The 19,812-nt window shown below is 34.5% G+C and overlaps 1 protein-coding gene across 1 annotated transcript; it reads right to left on the reverse strand.

Annotated features, from left to right (window-relative positions):
* Positions 1–13,495: 13,495 nt before the first annotated feature.
* LOC140803266 (thioredoxin-like 1-2, chloroplastic) lies at positions 13,496–15,673 on the reverse strand. Its single transcript, XM_073159050.1, has 4 exons — positions 15,079–15,673; positions 14,809–14,991; positions 14,539–14,703; positions 13,496–14,011 (listed from the first exon to the last, which is right to left on the reverse strand). Exons 1-4 carry the CDS (start codon positions 15,295–15,297, stop codon positions 13,808–13,810), a joined length of 771 nt encoding a protein of 256 aa, XP_073015151.1. The 5' UTR covers positions 15,298–15,673; the 3' UTR covers positions 13,496–13,807.
* Positions 15,674–19,812: the final 4,139 nt, after the last annotated feature.

Consider the following 19,812-nt stretch of genomic DNA (forward strand, 5'->3'; position numbering starts at 1 on the left):
TCCCATGCAAACCCAATTTTCGTTCATCATGTAACCCCATCTTGTCCAGCCCTTAAACATGCGCCTAAAGACCCTTAAAAATGTGGAAAAAACTTCCTTTCTAGTAACCCTACCAGGGCAGCCCCTTTGTGCATCATAAGTATGGGTTTTAAAGGAACAAAACTCTAGTTTTGATCATGTATAGCCATAAAAACGAAAATAAAATAAGTGTATCATGGTTTTCATGCAAATATGTATCAAAACATATAATATGGTATGAACGGTGATTGAAGGAAGATTAAGGCCACGAAAACGATTTGAGATGCGAGGAACATTAGTGGCGAGACGGGGGAGGAAGCTTGCTAAATTTCCTTTATAGTCCATGTGATTTCCCTTGAAAACGTGCCGTGTGCGGGAGGAAGAGTCTTGGTGCTTTTGAGGCTTGTGTGTGTGTGTTTTGAGTGTATAGGTTAGGGTTTTTGGGCTAGTTTTGAAATAAATAATATAATACAAGTTTTAGGCCCAATAACCTAGCATAATAGCTCATTTAGTTAGTAATTAAAATATTTTGTTTAGGATACTTTTCGAAAATATTAACCGAGCCTCCAAAAAGTCCCTATTTACGTCAAAAATCGGTTGTCGGCTACGACTCGTTGCATAAAAACGCCTCAAAAAATATCATTTTCTAAAATTCCATTTAAATTTTACCATATATTAAATAATTAAAAATAATCATTTAATAAAATATTTTTTCTTTCGTGGTTTCCGGTCTCCGTTCCACGATCATGTCTCGAATAATCTTTAAGACACGGTTTTATGCATTCTAGTAGAAAACTACTTTTTACACATGTAAACATGCCTACCATAATTACTTCATGCAATTAAAACAATTTAATTAACCATTTTCCATTTTTTCTAGATTCGCATGCAGTTGGATTACGTTATCGGATCCTTGACCTTACAATTCCTCCCTACCTTAAATGAAATTTTGTCCTTGAAATTAAAACTTACCGAATAACTCCGGGTAGCGACTCCTCATGTCCCTCGCAGTTTCCCAAATAGCTTCATCCTCCGAATGAATTAGCTACTTGACTTTGACCATTTGAATAACTTTGTTTTGGAGCCTTCTTTATTGTCTATCCAGAATTTGTATAGGTCTTTCCACGTATGACATATTTGGAGTCAACTGTAGATGTTCATAATTCAATACATGTGAATGATTCGACATGTACTTTCGTAGAATTGATATATGGGACACATTATGCACTCCGGCTAACGTTGGTGGAAATGCCACTCTATAAGCTAATGTTCCAATCTTTTCCAGAATTTCAAACGGTCCGACGAATCTTGGACTGAGTTTACCTCTCTTGTCAAATCTCATAACACCCTTCATAGATGCTACTTTCACAAATATGTGCTCACCTACTGTAAACTCTTACTCTTTTCATCGCTTGTCAGTGTAGTTTTTATGTTGGCTTTGTGCAGTATTCATCTTATCTCGGATTTTGACTACTAACTCCGTTGTTTGCTTAATCAAGTCCAGACCAAATGCCATATTTAACCAACCTCGTCACAATGTATGGGTGATCTACACTTCCTTCCATAAAATGCCTCATAAAGAGCCATTCCTATAGATGATTGGTAAATATTGTTATAGGTGAACTCCACTAGAGGTAACTTCGGCTCTCAACTTCCTTGGAAATCGATCATATAAGCTCGAAATAGATCCTCTAAAATTTGAATCACCTTTTTCAGACTGACCATCGGTTTGCGAATGAAACGCTATACTGAACAACAATTTTGTCGCCATCGCTGAATGCGGACTTTTCGAGAAAGACGATATGAATCTCGAATCTCTGTCTGAAACAATAGAAACCAGAATTCCATGTAGTCGGACTATCTCTTGGATATAGAGATTTGCATACTGTGTCATGGTGAATGTTGTCTTAATAGGTAGAAAATGCGCTGATTTTGTAAGACAATCAACTATCACTCAACAAAATCCATGGTGATGTTTTCTCATTTCCACTCGAGAATAGAAAGTGGCTTAAACTTCCCTGCTGGTCTCTGATGATCTGCCTTAACTTGTTGGCCTTTCAAACACTCAGACACAAAACGCAAGATTTCTCGCTTCATGCACAGCCACCAATAAAATGAATGCAAATATGTATACATCTTCGTACTTCCAGGATGAATGGAGTACATGGTATTGTGAGCTTCCTTCATAACAACCTCTCTTAGTGAATCGCCACTAGGAACATATAGTCGATCTCGGTATCGAACTATGCCATCCTTCTCAGAATACAGCTTCCGTCCCTTAGACTCATCTCTCAGTCTCAATTTTTTCACTGCTCATTAGAAGACTGACCTTTGCCGATTCGATCACTCAAACTCGAGTGGACTGTCATAGTAGAAAGATTAGGAGCCTTGCTCCTAGTATACACTGCAAGTTCGACTCGCTGAATCTCCGCTTTCAATGGTCTTTGAACTGTCAATTGCATGATGAATATTGTCTTTCTACTCAAAGCGCCCGTAACTATATTAGCTTTGCCCAGATGCTAGCTAATATCTCAGTCGTAGTCTTTTGCCAACTCTAACCATCTTCATTGCCTCTTGTTCAATTCTTTTTGGGTGAAAAATTAATTCAAGCTTTTATGTTCAGTGAAAATCTTACACTTCTCCCCATATAAATAATGTTCAAATCTTGAGAGCAAATACTACTGCTGCGAGCTCGAGGTTATGAGTCGGGTAATTCTCCTCATGAACCTTCAACTGTCTAGACGAATAAGCTATCACTCGGTCATTTTGCATCAAGACTGTGCCTAAACCAAGCTTCAAGGCGTCCGTATAGAGAACATACTCTCTTTGTCCTGATGGCATCGATAGAACTGACGCTGAAGTCAAAGCTTGCTTCAGCTTCTCAAAACTCTCTTGACAGTCGGATCCCCAAATGAACTTCGTATTCTTCGTCGTCAAGGCGGTCAAACGTACCGCAATAGAAGAGAATCCTTGAATGAACTTCCGATAATAGCCACCTAGACCCAAGAAGCTACGGATCTCAGTTAAGCTCTTTGGTACTGGCCACTCTCTAATTGCCTTGACTTTGATTGGATCGACCTTGACCCCATCTCTAGAAATACACTACAAGAAAAGTGGGTTTCCGCGGCGGGCCATATGCGCCGTGGAAAGGTATTCGCAGCGTGCAATGCACGTTGCGACGCACGCTATAAAGTTGAAGCCCGTCTTAAGTTCGACACTATTGGCGGCGTGCGATTTACGCTGCGGTTTAGTCTAATAACGACGTGCAGAGTATGCTGATGATCGCTAAACTATTGGCATATGTACGCCGTTAATACACTATCTGCAGCGTGCAATGTACGCCGTTAATGTTAAAAAAACATCTAAATATTAGCGACGAATTGTGACAAATCCGTCACTAAATATTAGCGACGATGTTTAAATTTAGCGACGGTTTGCAACTGTAACGACGATATTTAAATTTCGCGACGGTGTTATAAACCGTCGCTAAAATCTGCGTAAAAATAAAAAAAAATTACTTTTATAATTTAGTAAATTTTTTTAAAAAACACAATACATCTATGATAAATAAACTCATGATCTTAATTAAAACACTTAAAAAATTAACCAAAAATTGAAACAAAAAAAAGTACCTCGTATAAGAAAGAAAAATTTTAAGTGTTGTAAAATAGTGTGTAGAAAAGTGGAACGGAAATCGGATATTTATAGACAATTTACGACTATTACCGAAGGTTTCTCAATAAACTGTCGCTATTAGCGACGGTTTATATATAATCGTCGCTGATTTACGGCAATGAGCGACGGTTTGTTAAGAACCGTCGCAAAACGCGACGGTGTTATATTATACCGTCGCCGATTTAAAATGGCGACGGTTTAAAAACTGTCGCCATATTTAAATTAGCAACGGTTTCTCTAAAATCGTCGCTAATTGAAAATTTCGCAACATTTTCCACAGCGTGCTATCAATGCAAGCCGTGAATACATAGGGTATTAACAGCGCACATTATAGCACGCTGCGGATAGTTTATAATATTACTTTCCGCAGCATGCTTTTAATGCACGTCGTTGATGTATATGTTATTAACGGCGCGCATTTAAAGCACGCTGCGGAAAATATATAATATTTACGGCACACATAAATGCACGCTGCAGATATTACTTTCCGCAGCGTGCTTTTGATGCACGCCGTTATTTCTGTCAAGTGAGACAATATTAACAGCGCACATATTGATGCACGCCGTTAAAAGCACTATTCGCAGCGTGCTTTTAAGGCACGCTGTTGATAACGTGCTACGGAAAATCATTTTTCTTGTAGTGATAATGTGGCCTAAGAACGCCACTCTCTCGAGCCAAAACTCACACTTGCTGAACTTAGCGAATAACTTTCTATCTTGCAACATTTGTAGTGTCGTTTTCAAGTGTTGACCGTGCTCTTCTTTGCTCCTCGAGTAGATCAGAATATCATCTATGAATACTATAATAAATTGATCCAGATTGGGCTGAAATACATGATTCATGAGATCCATGAAGATCGCTGGCGCATTGGTCAACCCAAATGGCATGACCATAAACTATTAATGCTCATCTAAAAGTTGTCTTATGAACATCGGACTCCTTCACCTTCAGCTGATGGTATCCCGAATGAAGATATATCTTTGAGAAAATCAATGTTCCTTGCAACTGATCAAATAAGTCTTCGATTCTAGGTAACATATACTTATTCTTGATGGTGACTCTATTAAGCTCTCGATAATCAATGTAGAGTCGCATACTACCGTCATTTTTCTTCACAAATAATACTGGTGCGTCACACATAGAACATATAGGGTGAATAAAACCCTTGTCCAGCAATTCTTCAATTTGATCCTTCAGCTCCTTCATTTTGGTGGGTGCCAGACGGTAGGGTGCCTTAGAAATTGGCACAGTGCTCGGCATCAACTCAATCGAAAATTCCACCTCTCTGTCTGGTAGAATGCCAGAAATGTCCTCAGGAAAGACTCTAGGAGAGTCTCTGACGACCTCAACATCCTCTAACTTCTGACTAACGAGAGCAGGCGCTGAAATAATACATGCTAGAAAAGCTTGGCAGCCTCGCTTCATAAGTTTTCTTGTACAGATGTAGGAGATAATGTACGACATTTTTTTTGTTCCTCGCTGCCTCAAAGACAAAAGATTTCCGGCTAGGCGGTCAAATAAACACTAAATTCTGCCGAAAATATATCGAAGTTCTATTCGAATGATGACGAATTCAGGCATTGGGAGTTCGATAAAATCTGCACCAACCACATCCTTTTGCAAACGAAGCTCCAGATTTTTCACAATGCTCGAAGTGACCATTTGATCACCAGAAAGAATGAAAACTTTAAATCTCAATCCCTAATTTTCAGGTATAATCTTTAGTCTCTTGATGAACGTCTCGGATATAAATGAGTATGTAGCTCTTGAATCCAGCAATACATAGGTAGCTACACTTAAAATAAATATCCTTCTTGCGACAAATATATCAACTCTAGTCGTGTGGAAACTTAAAGAATTTCTATAATTAATTACCCAAAATTTTCGAAAATCATCACTCTTAACCCTATTAATTCTCGAAAATGCTCAAATTTACCAAAATTATTTTCGAAAATTGTAATTATACCCCTTAAAGTTTCGAATTCTTTTCATTTTAGTCCTTATATTTTTGAAAATTGCATCTTAGACCCAATTAATTTCGAATTCACTCGACTTCTGGCCGTAACTTCTCTAAATTCATTGTTTTGATCCCTAAAATTCCAAAAATTATAGAAACAGCCCTTGTTTTCTAGAATTCGCCGACCAGTCCCTGATATTCTCAAACTTAACAATTTAGTTCCTGAAAATTTTAAAAAGGTCCAGAATTTCATTTGGAACTTTCGGTTATCTCAATTTCAGTCCTTGGACTTCTTAAAATTACCGATTAGCCCTTGAAATTCTCGGCGTTGAGCAATTAAACCCTTGAGATCTCGATTTTTGCATTTTTTTCCCCTCTAATTCTCGATTTATGCAATACAATCCTCATGAGTATCAGCCTACCTGTCTGTATAGGTGCGCGTCTAGGAGGCGTTCTATTTTAACGTATTCCAAATTTCTAAACGTAACCAACATTCATTTAAATCTAAGCTTCTAATCATGCAGCATATAGAAATCCCTTAAAATATACCCATGAGTATTCCTTAGAAGTAAAATTACACTCCTCGACTAATTTCCTAATTCGTTTTAAAACTCGAACCTACATCTCGGTTTTGACTCGATTTGACTCGAAAATTAACCATACTTGACCTATAGCTTAAAAACACCTAACCATGACATTTACAACTCAAATCCAGCCAATTAAAACCTTTGGACAAGCCTAGATCAGTTGCTGAAATTCCGTCCTATCTTATTCGAACACTAGCTTCACCATACCCTCAATCCCTTCGAGGGCCGACCATCCTAGGATGTTGATGTTAGAGTAGGTGCCCGTCGAGCCAAGTGTTGGCCGAGTGTTCACAATGAAACTCTATGTATAAGCAATCTTTATTTTAGTAATATTTGATATTATTATTTTGGCACATCTTTATCTGTATATCCATGCTAGTTGCATAGATAAAGCCCTTGAATATACAAATGGTAGAAAGAATATGAGATGCTCATATGATGAGTATCATGAAACTCATATTTGGAATACTGTATATTCTAAACGGTTCCTAGTCGATTCAGCCGCCACTAAGGAGGATATAGGCCGCTCGAGTTAGAGACTAGTATCTGCGATGTGAGTACCATGTTTCATTGGTAGGGGACATTGTGATGTCCGAGCATGCAGATAGGTTCTCCTAGTAGAGTGCACTGAACAACCCTCCATTAAAGGACTTTCCAAGTGGTTCTCACTTATCGAGTGGAAACGTCCTGGTTTATGGTTGTACACCATTAGTCCTTATGACCCGGGACAACATTGAGACTCTATGTGCTAGAATTACACTTTGACTTGTTTACCGACTCTCATGGGGTCATCAGGTGGCAAGGTTGGGTGTTCTGTCAAAACACATAGGAGTCGATGCATTGTAGTCGGGGATTCACCGCTTACCTTCGGGTATGGATATCCTATGTGTTATCATGTGTATGTAGGTTGAAATCTCTGGCCAGAGTATGGTGGTAATTATGAAAGGGGTTTCATAGATTACAACATTGATGCAACTACAACATGACACATAGTATCGATTCATTGACAACTCTCGATAAACCAATGGTTGTCGAATCAGTCGGGATATATGAGTTGAAGGGACCATACTGTACGCTAACCATAATTGAATGGTTCTTGCAGGCACTATCATTTGATACCTAGGGAATCATGTAAGCGATGCTGCTAGGCATTTAACATGATTGGTTGGGTACTATCAGACTTGAGTTCTGACGTTCTTGTTATCAAGGTGTTGATAAGTAAGAATGGAGCAATTGGGGTATGCTCATATAAGGACATGTTTAGTCTGAATCACATGGAGATGTGAACTCACGGCTAGTTGTATCAATGAACCATTGAGGGCCACACAAGTACTAGCTTTCTAGATCCCGTTGAGAATTAAAAATAGTTCAATGTGTTGAACGGCTTATAAAGGAGTTTATAAGCGTAAGGAAAATTAGAAGTATGACTTCTATAAAGGAGAAAATTAGTTCAATGTGTTGAACGGCTTATAAATGAGTTTATAAGCGTAAAGAAAAATAGAAGTATGACTTCTATGAGAGAAATGTAAATTTTGATTTATGAAAGTGTTCCTAAATTAAAATTTGGCCGAGTGAATAATGTATTTGAAAATTGTGATTTTCATAAACATTATTATGGACTAAATTAAATTAATTCAAGTGTTGAATTAATTAAACACTAGTGGACCTAGTAGAGTCCAAATAATTAAATTAATTCAAGTGTTGAATTAATTAAATTATATTGAGTCTTGTAGAGCTCAATTTAAATTAATTATTTAACTAGTGGGACTTGGGTAAATTCAAGTAATGTTTAATTAGTCTCAAATATGTTTGAGATAATTAAATTTAGTCCATGGTTTTTATTTTGATAAAAACCATATAATATGCATGCATGGGAGGTGAAAGGTTGGGAGACTACTTTTTGAGTTTTTAAGGCATGGCATGCAACTTTATGCCTCAACTTTTTCAAGGACCAAGACAAGTCTCCCTTCCCCATTCTTGCACACACTATGGCCGAAATTCCTCCATCTTTTCTCTCCATTTTTCTCTCATTTTTGTGTTCTTCAATTGTTGAAGAATACACACACTTCTCTTTGAAAAATCCTCATATTTTTCTAGTGCAAAATATGAGGGGATCTACCTAGTTGGTGGTGGGCCTAATTTGAAGGAAAGATTCAAGAAGAAAGGAGGAGAGCTTGTAGATTTATCTTCCATTCAAGAGCCAAGTTGTTTACAACTTGGTTGGTGCCATCATCAACCTCAAGAGGTTGATAGGTAACGATTTTCTTACACCCTATGTATGACATAGTTGTGTTTTTGTATTTGCTACACAAATGTTTAATGGTGGCCGAAAATTCTTATAAAAAAAAAATTCGTTTTCTAAACTTCCGTTGCGCTTCCGGTCACCGTAACCGATCCCCTTTCAGTTGACCGAACCCTTAGGACTCTACTGGACCAGCTTCTATAGCCCCTACAAGGCCAACACTCAAACTTGTGACCTTCAAGCTATACGCAACCCAAACGGCTAGCAACCTTCAACCTCTCCTTCCACCCCTTGCATAGCCCATCTAGAACTATGACTAGACTCTCTTAGGACCCTTGAACACATCCCAAACATTGGGCCACTGTAACGCCCCAGATTCGAAGACTGTCTCCACTTTACTAAAACGAGTCTTTCTAACGTGCTTATTTCCTCACTTACACGCATTCTAGGAAACTTTCCAGGGGGTCACCCATCCCAAAATTACCCCAAGTCAAGCACGCTTAACTTTGAAGTTTTTATATGATGAGCTACCGAAAAGAAGATGCATCTTCTTGATATGAGTAGTACATATCAAATCTTTAAGCCCTCCTCAACTGCACAGTCTCATACCTGAATAATTTCGGGTCCCTCTCTTTCTGAAAAAGTACTACGTTTTATATGTTGAAAGTTTGTCCAGAAAACCGATCGAAAATTCGCATGATTCGATATGACGGTAGATTCGGTTTTCGAGATCTAAAATTTGTTCTAAAATCGTTCCAAGCATTATTGCTCAAATTTTGCATAACATATACGGATTTTTACACACAATGCATCAAAATATTTATTATGACAAGATCGATGCGAAAAAATGAAATATTATACATGCCTTGATGATTTATACTCACAATACGACGAATATCTAAGTGAGGGTTTGCGAGAACCAATCCGGGACGACTTGTGGCACGTTTCTTGCTACTAATCAACCGTGAGGCTGTTGAAAAATCGTAGGGGAAAGGGTTGGCTGCTGGAGGACTCAAGAACCCTAGTTTTTCTATCAAAAGGAACAAAACACAAGGTGTGTGTGTGTGTGTGTGTCGATGGGAGTGTGTGTGTGTGTGTAACGTGTGAGTGTGTGTGATTAGGGGGTTAATTATGGGCTTAATTAAGGGGTTAATTAGTGGCTTAATTAGGCTAATAAAATAGCAAAAAATCAATTAACATGTTAATTAAAATACTAATCCAATATTATTAATCCACCACTAATTATACTAGAACCCATAATTTTAATAAAATACACGTGTGTCAATTTTTTAAGATTTAAAATCTCCAACTATTCAAATTAGTATTTTTGAAAAGTTTAAAACCTTAAAATCATATAATAAATTAAATTAGGCTTTAAAATTCTTAAAATTTCATAAATCATTTAAAATACCAACTTGACTAAAATAAAATACCTCATTATTCATAAATCGCCACCTGTCTATTTTCTCGATCTTGCGTCGAATATTCGCTTGAAACATAAAACTCAAGATAATGTTTTAACTTGCATCAAATAAACATGTAAAAAATTATAATAATGCAAATCATAAATCAAGTATCGTTAAAAATCATTTTAAAATTAAATAAATAATTTAATAAATTCTTGAATTTATGTATTACTGATTTTGAGCTCCACAAATATGACACTATAAACAAAGAAAACTAAAGGAAAACTAATGAAAATTGAGATACAAACTCCTATCATGACTTATATTTTGAATAAACTGTAATAATTTACAAAATCTTAACATATAACAAAGACCGTTGTTGAAATTTGAAAGAAAAAGACTTGACCTTATGAAAGCTTGAATGAAAATTATTAAAACGATTGATTATAGCTATGAGAATTCTGCAAGGAGTTTGCTAGAATTTGTGCGAGAGATTGTGTGTGTGCTCTGTTGCTTCCTTTTGGTTCTGAATTCTGAGCAGTCTCTCTACTCTCCCATGATCCATAATCTTCCGCCCTTTCATCCCACGATCTTCTCTGCGCTTCGTGATCAGTTCAAATTGATAGCAATTGATTGCTATTTTGATGGGCTTGCATAACTTAATTGTACATGCCTAATTTACTTGGGCCTACCTAATTTAATTTTAGCCCAAACACAAATTAATTTTGATTAATACCTTAAAAAATCGGAATATGTGTTCTTAGTTAGCTATGTCTAGGGGTGAGCATTCGGTTAATTCGGTTACCGACCGAACCGAATTAGCCATAACCGAACCGAACCGAAATATTTAGCCATAACCGAACCGACCGAATTAATTTTCATAACCGATGAAAACCGAACCGAATTAAAATCGGTTAATTCGGTCGGTGACCGAATTAACCGATTAGTTTAAAAAAAATTGTGATTTAACTTTAATTATATATGTACTTTTTTTTAACACTATACTTTACACAAATGCATACAAACATAATATCACACACATCACAAATATATAAGTTTTATTTGAACACAATTAATACATATTATATCGATTTTAAAATTAAAATTTAAAATATTTATAAAAATTGATAAATAAAAAATTATTAAATAATAATATTTATTATATCGGTTAACCGATTTCAAAATTTTGAAAACCGTAACCGAACTGAATTAACCGATATAACCGAATTTTTTTAATTTGAAAACCGAATTTCCGAAATAACCAAACCGAATTTTCGAATTGGCTCGGTTCGGTCGATTAATTCGGTTTAACCGAAATCTTGCTAACCCCTAGCTATGTCAATGAATTGTGAAGGAATCAATGATATTTTTGTTTTAGTTTAGATTAATTTTTTTTGTTATATATTAACAAAAATTGAAGTGTAAAATAATGTTTATACAAATGTAAAAACATGTTTTATTTCTTGAAAAAAATAGAAACGGTAATACACTACACTGCAAACCTATATACACATATATATATATATACACATATATATATATATATATATATATATATATATATATATATATATATATATATATATATATATATACCTTTTCAAATTTTGACAAGAGAATCCATTGGAACACTATATGCCCTTTCCAAAAAATCTCGACATCCGTAGTCAAAAAAGGCCGTGAGTTGGTCAATATATACCATACATTTTCTAATCAATTAAACGACATTGATGTGAACTTGGGACCATTTGTTTGTGTACAGTCATTACATCCTCGTCAGCTCCACCACATTCGACTCATTTAGGTTTAGTAGGACCCTATCATATTAAAAAAAAAAATGTTCAACTCCCCTTCGTGATATATTTTTTTAAAAAAAATATCCCACTTGACCCATTTTGAACTTCTTTTTTTTTTTTGTTTTCGTAAGTGTCCTATTTTGGATTTCGATTATTTAAATAGTTAAAATTAGATCATAGTTTTGGAAGTCGGTTGCTTTTTTAGTCTTGGTTATGGTTTGAATATTGTTAACATGAGAATGACAGGAGACTCGACGTCATTTTAGATTTTAAAATAAAAAATATATAAGTTGTATAACAAGACCTAATTTTGACTACTTAAAACACCTAAATCCAGAATATGCAAACATAGACTACTAATTTGATTATTTTTTCTTTTTTTTTTATGTGATTCATAAATCATTTTGCTCTATTATAGAGATTTATATTACTTAAGATTTCCAAATATAATAGTAGCTAATTGGCTTTTTACCGCTGGTGGTTGGTATCGACTATGCAACATCGAGAGATCTACGTATAATGCATGCATACCTGAGTAGATCCCATGTGTTTTTGGGTTATGATTTTGGCTTTATATATTTGTTTATTTGTGATTGTGATATTTTATGTTATTTTAATTTCAATCTTAAGCTCTATATTTTTCAATTTTCGGTAAATTTAGTTTTTTTTTTATTAGAAGTGTTGATGTGATATGTCATGTCGGAGCAGAGTATGTCTCACATAAGTGTCATATCATCATTACAATGAAAAATGACTAAAATTATAAACATACCAAAAATAATATATTAAAACTGAAATTTAACCATATAAATTATTTAAACATAAAATAAGAAATATACAAGACTATCGTTATAATTGTTTTTGAGTAAGTACAAAGATTAAGAGGCTTTTTATCAGGTAGAATCTTGTGAATAACTTTTAAAATAACATATCATCGTTTATTGTTTTAATATAATATAGGAAAAATGTTTTTTTTAAATAATATTTTAAAGGAAAAATAAAAAATTGAAAAGACCACTAAAAGAGGTATATACGTACATGAGTCACACATTGTTTTGTAATATTTTGTTCTTGCTTCGATGGCTTACACGAAACTTCGTACGTGAGTCACACATTTATTTCCTTTATTTATTCACTTTTTTTTAAAATGTTTTTTTATAATATTAAATTAAATATTTATATATTTAATGATATTAATAATAAAAAAATAATGGTAGCTTGAAAATGAAACCAAACTTTCGAACGCTCAACGCCACCATAAATCTCGCCTATAATTTAGGAAATAACGTGATTTTGAAAAGAGGTTAACCAATAATTTTGGATATTTAATCCAAAATTATGAGATTCTGCGGTTTAAATAATGTATATGGATTTTTTTATGGTTATGTTTCATCTTTGACTAGATTGGATAATAAATACCATTAAATATTTAGTTGCAATTTTATTTATTAATTATTTATCCCATATTAATTATATATAAAATTACGATATTATTCTTCATATCTTTATTTCTTTATATCACACATATTAATTGTTGTAAAAAAAATTAATTACCATCTTTTTTTAATATATCACATCAAATTAAAGCAAAAACTTGTGTAAAACCATCATCGTATTTTATGATACAGATCTATTATTTGAGTTATCCACGAAAAATATTACTTTTTATGCTAAGAGTATTATTTTTTAGTATGAATATTGGTAGAATTGACCTGTCTCACAGATAAAAATTCGTAAGATCATCTCACAGGAGATTTATTTTCAAACTAAATACAATATTATTTAGACTATCCTCCCCTATTTAAACGTACAAGTCAACTTTGCAACTCCAATAATATTTAATTTTTTATAATTGTCTTACTAAATCCATTACACGGAAAATACAGAAATCAACTGACAAATCCTACAGATAGCAGTAATTATATCTTAAAAAACAGACCACTGCTTAGGATTTTTTTTCCTAAAAACAAACAAAGAAACAAACAAATAGATGGCATATTTACATACGGAAAAGATAAGATAAAAAAAACCCAAAATAGAGGGGAAAATTCAGAAATCCTGATTGCTAATGGGATAATCTCTTACTCTAAGCAATGAACGCAGAGTTGATTCTTCAATTCCAATTTCTATGCCAGTGCAAATGGTACAACAGCTTCTTCAAGAACCAAACTTTCAAATTCATCATTCTCAGCTGGATTTTGTAGCCAATTATTCGATATCAAACCATTTGAGGCCAAGGCCAAGAGCTCCGATTCGTTTAAACCTTGAGCCGGCCCGATACTACAACGATCAGTCCCGTGTTTAGCTACTGCATCCTTGAATTTCTTGATCTGCATTCAAATATTAGATTTTGGATATCAAATCTCTGGACACAAAGAAACCACATTTTCAAAATAATGGCTTATTGAACTTTCAAAAGTGGATATATAAAATCCAAATGTGCAAGAAAACCGACAAATCCACGTTATCTTGGTTATCAGATCCCCAACAGGAAAGATTAAACCACAATTTCAAACGATTCACCTCAAAAAAATGAATTTTGGATATGAAATCCCAACACAAGAACAAAACACAAATCAAAATCCAGATTTTTCAAGAACTAGATCTGGATGCAAAAACCAATGCACAAAAGCGAAAAACAAATCCAAATTCCGATCTTGACTCAAACCAAAACTAAATCTTGGATATCAGATCCCAATGCACAAGACCCATAATCCAAATTCATCACTCCAATTCAAGAATTGAATCTTAGATCCAAAATCCCAATACACAACACCAGAACAAACTACAAATTTCAAATCTTGATTAATCCAAAAAAAAAAAGATTCTCAAACATAAATGGATTCAGATATCTTACAGTTGCATTGGTACAGCTGAAGCTACACAATTTGCCATCTGCACCTCTATAGAATCTAAAGAAGGGTAAGACATGAACATTAAGGGCATGACACATGACCTTATGTTGTTCGAAATTAACCTTGAGAAAGATCGAATCCGGGTTCATTTCAGCCAGTTGACAGATCTGTGAAAAATCGAGTAATTATCAATGGAAGTCCCAAAAATCTCTTGTATAATTTGAACAGACTACAAATGACCCAAGATTTGGTCCGAGGAAAGGTAAATTTACCTTAGGATGCAAAGCTTTGCAGCCTCCACAACCAGGGGAATAAAATCCAAGTATAACCAATCTATCCCCAGCAATTAACAAAAAATCAATAAGTTCTTGTGCAGAATGGATCTCCAGCATGTTTGGCTGAAGGGATTTTTCCCACCATCTATGAGCTTTGCTAATACAAACAGATGGTTGAGCCTAAGATCACCCAAAAAAATAGGAAAAAATCAGAAAATTTATGAAAAAAACTGGATAAAATTATGTGCTGAAGATAAAAATCCTCACATTGATGGGTTCATAATTTGGAGGAGCTTTAATGGTCAAATTGCTTTTACTTTTCCGATCGGACACATCAAGGGTCTTCCTCCAAAAATCATTTAAATTAGATTCCTTGAATTTCAGAGCTCCAATCGAAGAACAAACCCGAAAAGACTCTTGCCCTCTGTTCTTGAATATGGCTTCACCAGGCCCGGAAACAGAAAACCCACCCTTCAAGCAAGACATCTTCAAGATTCAGCAACTTTTAATGTTGCAAACAAGTCGAATCGAACAAAAACAACAAACAAATAAACCCTCTCTATCTGAATCCAAACCGTTATTTTTTGTGCCTAATCTATAAAAACAAGCACAAAAAACCCAGAAATCAGAAATCAAAGCAAGACCCACTAATCCTACAGGAGAAATAACACCAAGAAACAAGAAGAAAAGATCGTTCTTTTCACTCGGGAAGAAAAGTCGTTGGGAAACTTGGGAAAAAAAGGGGCTTGTGGTTTTGTCGTCTTGAAATTTTTCAGAGACACAAGGCCAAAGAAAAGGAAATCTTGGATGCGGTATCAGAGAGAGAGAGATTCAAAGAGAGAAGGGGGGAGGGTCCAGATATTTGCCCTTATCCATTTGTTCCATTTCATTTATCAATATGTCTCCCGTATGGAAATTGGGCTGTTCGGTACATGTTCCTCGCTCGTTTCTAGGATTTCTTTTGTGGATAAGATTTTATCACGGGTGACAACTAGGATTTACCTGTGCAACTTCGTTTCACCGCATAGCTTTTTGGATAAGAGTTTTCAAGGATAAAAAATTTGTCGGGTAAATTATAAGTATTTTCTCTTTTTGGAAGTGGTTAGGAATATGAATTATGATAGAATGGATGTTATTGCAAAAAAATTTCTTTATTATTGCTTCATATTTCGATTGAAAATATATGCACAAAGTTAACAAGGAATTTTTTCATGTACCCATATATTTCACTAAGCAGTATTTTTATAATAGTTATTAAAATAAAATAACCCGACACTGCACTGAACGGGTAACGGGTTTTAGTGGACTGGCCTCATTATATATATGACAAATAATATATTTATGTTTCATGAAAAAAAATGAATGTATGCTAAAAAATAATGAATATCATAACACTTAACTTTAATCCACAATATCTATATTTCCTCTTGTTAATTTATAAATAAATGTTATGCTTTAAATTAATTTTTGTTAAGATCAGTAGAAGTGTTTAGAAGGGATGAATAAACATCTCATAATTTTGTCTTCTTAAATCTGAGCAGCATTGCTCAACTTGTGTTAGCAAATTAAATTGAATATCAACCTTCAAAGTTCAGTAGGCAACTGAAAATATAGTGTGGAAAGAGTCCAACCGAACTTTGTGACCGTTAGTGAAAATCAGTAAACCACAAACAGTCGAAAAAGTAAAATTTTATTGAAGGAAAAAACAAACATGAGTTATTTATGTGAGTTTGAAAGACAAAAATCTTCTACCTCTTTTTTTCTTTTTCCATAATGTTTTCACTAAAAGACTTTAATTATTACAAAACTCGCAAACATCAACTTCAGTATGACTTATACAATACCTAATGAAACTCTTAGAAATAACTTCTCACAAATAAAAAATGAATTTTGAACCAAAAGACTATTCATATCGGTTACAAAAATTCACATAAAATACAATATACACTTTGAAACAATTGCGAGTACATGTTCAACACATATAATCTCTGAAAAGATATGATATTCCATAGAATACTTTCAACAAAGCTTTGAATCTCTGAATATTAAGATGAACTTTTATAGAAAAATCTCAACGTTCAGATTCGAACAACTATAAATCATTCATACCAAGGTCATAACCAAAATAATTCTGGATGTCATACGTTATTCGTCTTATTCCAATATAGTATACATCAATAAATGCATGTGATACTAACATTCAACAGCCAAAATATTTTTGTTTATATTCTCTGGACATTCTTTGATTATCATATTTGCTAATAAAAATAAATTATCTGTTACGGAAACAAATCTGATAATGTAAGTGGCCGAAAGTATAACTCAGTAGGCAATAAAAATTATCTGCTCACTCGGTGAATACTATTTTTCCAAGTTCGGTAGTAGGGATGGCAACTTTCCCCACGGGTTTGGGGCCCCGCGGGGAAAACCCGAAACGGGGATGAGGATCCTTGATTTTTCCAAGTTTGGGTTCGGGTTCGGGTTCGGGGATTTTTTTAAATCCCCGATGTAATTCGAGGCGGGTATAGATTACTATCCTCATCCCCGAAATCCCTGAACCCGCCCCGAAAATAATATCAATAATAAAATAATAGTATTATTAATATTAATAATATAATAATAATATTTTTTTAAGATATTAATAATCCTATATTATTATTAATATTGATATTGATATTAATATTAATATTATATTTAATAATAAGTTTTGGTTTGAGAAAATATCTGAATTCGTCATTGTCTTGTCATATTAATATTTTTGAAACGGGGATGGGGGTGGGGATGAAAATTTCCCGAAGTTTCGGGTTTGGGGATTCCCCGAACCCGAAAAAGCGGGAATTGGGGCGGGCATGGGGTGTGGATGGAATTCGAGGATGGGGATGGAAAACCCGCCCCTGCCCCGGCCCATTGCCGTCCCTATTCGGTAGACTTTAATCAACTCTTCTAAAACCACGCAAGATGTATGCTGATAATGGACTGTTGAAATTTATTGATTGCCGAATTTTTATAGCCTCCAAGATTTTAGTGGACTTAATACACATCACTAGAACTTATAATTACTTAACAACTTTTAATTTTTTTGGTGATTCCAAAATTCAACACAATAGTTAATTCAAATCCATTACTGATGGATCGGTTCTAACACCTGTGATTGTGAAGTTGCTTCAAATACAATATTCTCGATGAGCTTCAATAGCTCGTGTTTTAATAATTAAACACCGATGAATTAGATCGAGTTTGATTTTAAACAAAGTGAAAAATACTCGAAATAATCTTTTGTTAAGGAAGCTGATTAGTTTGAAAGCCTTTTAACTTGTGTAACGGAATAACTGAAATAAGAGGAATCAGTTCTTGCATATATCAGTCGAGTTATGGTGAGAACTGAACTGATAAAATCGATTTGAAAATAATATTTAAACAGTTAAGTACACAAGATATGTTTATTGATGTTCGGATACTTCAACTGCTCCTACGTCTGACCCCTTCTACCACCTAAGGTAGGATTCACTAGAAGACTATGATTTATACAATACCTTATACAAACCCACACTTACACCACTTCCTAACTGAACTCTTAGTCTAGACTGGAGGTAGCACCTTCCAGCCAATACTTGTTTAACGTCTGTGTGTTAAAGTCTACATGCACAAGTTTAACGTCTTTGTGCAAGACTCACTCAGCCATTCAACAAGCTCAATTCTATGTTTATGTGAGTGATTGTGTGTGAGTGTGTGAGAACGGATTTTTGAATACAACATGAAGGTGTCTCACACACTGAGGCAAATGTGCTTCTAAACTAAGCTGATAACACGTTGAAATGTTCCCTCAAATCTAGGCGAATTTCTTCTTGTATAAGATGAGCGTGCCTGTAGAGGCCCGTGATTCGTATTTGAAAATTTGCGGAAAAATTAAAAATTTTCTTTCAAAAAAAATAAAATGTTTCGTTCATAAATAAACTGATAAAAAAATATTCAACGTTTAAAGTAGGAGCAGAAGTAAATGTTTGTTTCAAAGTAACAACTTAAAATAATTCAACAAAATAAAATATGAATTTCAAATAAAAATGTAAGTGCTGAAAATGAGGTCCTCGGGCTCCTACTACTGCCTATCCAAGATGGCTCACTGGTCCCCGCCCTTGGTCCCGACCTCATCAGTACCTATAACAATCAAGTCTAGTGAGTCTAAAGACTCAGCATGCATATATCGTAAATAACAAGTACATATAGTAAAATCGCATGCAAGGTAAAAATTATCATAAGTCTGGCGTAACGTGAAAATATCATGTCATGAATAATTATAAATACGTGCATAACTGAACTGAAAATCATAAGTGAAATGTTGCTCGATAGAGCCCTGTCATGAAATAGCATATAATAATTTTTTGTTGAGAATATGTTCTAGGCAAGTGGCCCATAACATGAAATAAATCGTTTGATCAGACTAAACCACAGTATACTGGGCGGTAGAGATCATCACAGCCGTTGGACTGGATATCCGTACCACTACATGAACATGAACCGGTCAGTGACCACCGGATGAAGTAATAATCCCATGATAAGCTGCAATCCCATGAACGTGAAGTGGCCACAAATAATATCGCATATATCTCAAAAATAAACATTTTATATTTTTATGTACGTAATATAATTAAATGTCCTATATTATTTTACCGAAAGGGTTGGATCGTTCCTAGGCTCGCTGGGAACTAATTCTAGCATGAAAAATATGCGAATGATTTAACTTGACCAAAACTTCGTAATTGAATCCAAAAACAAGACAATTACGCCCAATGACTTAGTATTTAATCATGACTCCGTCCCAACCCAAACCATAATTTAGTCATGATTAAAATACACATAAAATGATGAAATAATGCTCTTAAAATTACAGTACTCGAAATTTGTGGAATGGAGGCCAAAAACATGAAACGCTCTTTCGAGAGTAATTTTGGCACATTTCACCGTAAATTCTCGTACGACCTCTAAACTTAACCGAATTACGAA

The sequence above is a fragment of the Primulina eburnea genome, chromosome 10, assembly GCF_022965805.1.
Source record: "Primulina eburnea isolate SZY01 chromosome 10, ASM2296580v1, whole genome shotgun sequence".
Lineage (NCBI taxonomy): Eukaryota > Viridiplantae > Streptophyta > Magnoliopsida > Lamiales > Gesneriaceae > Primulina > Primulina eburnea.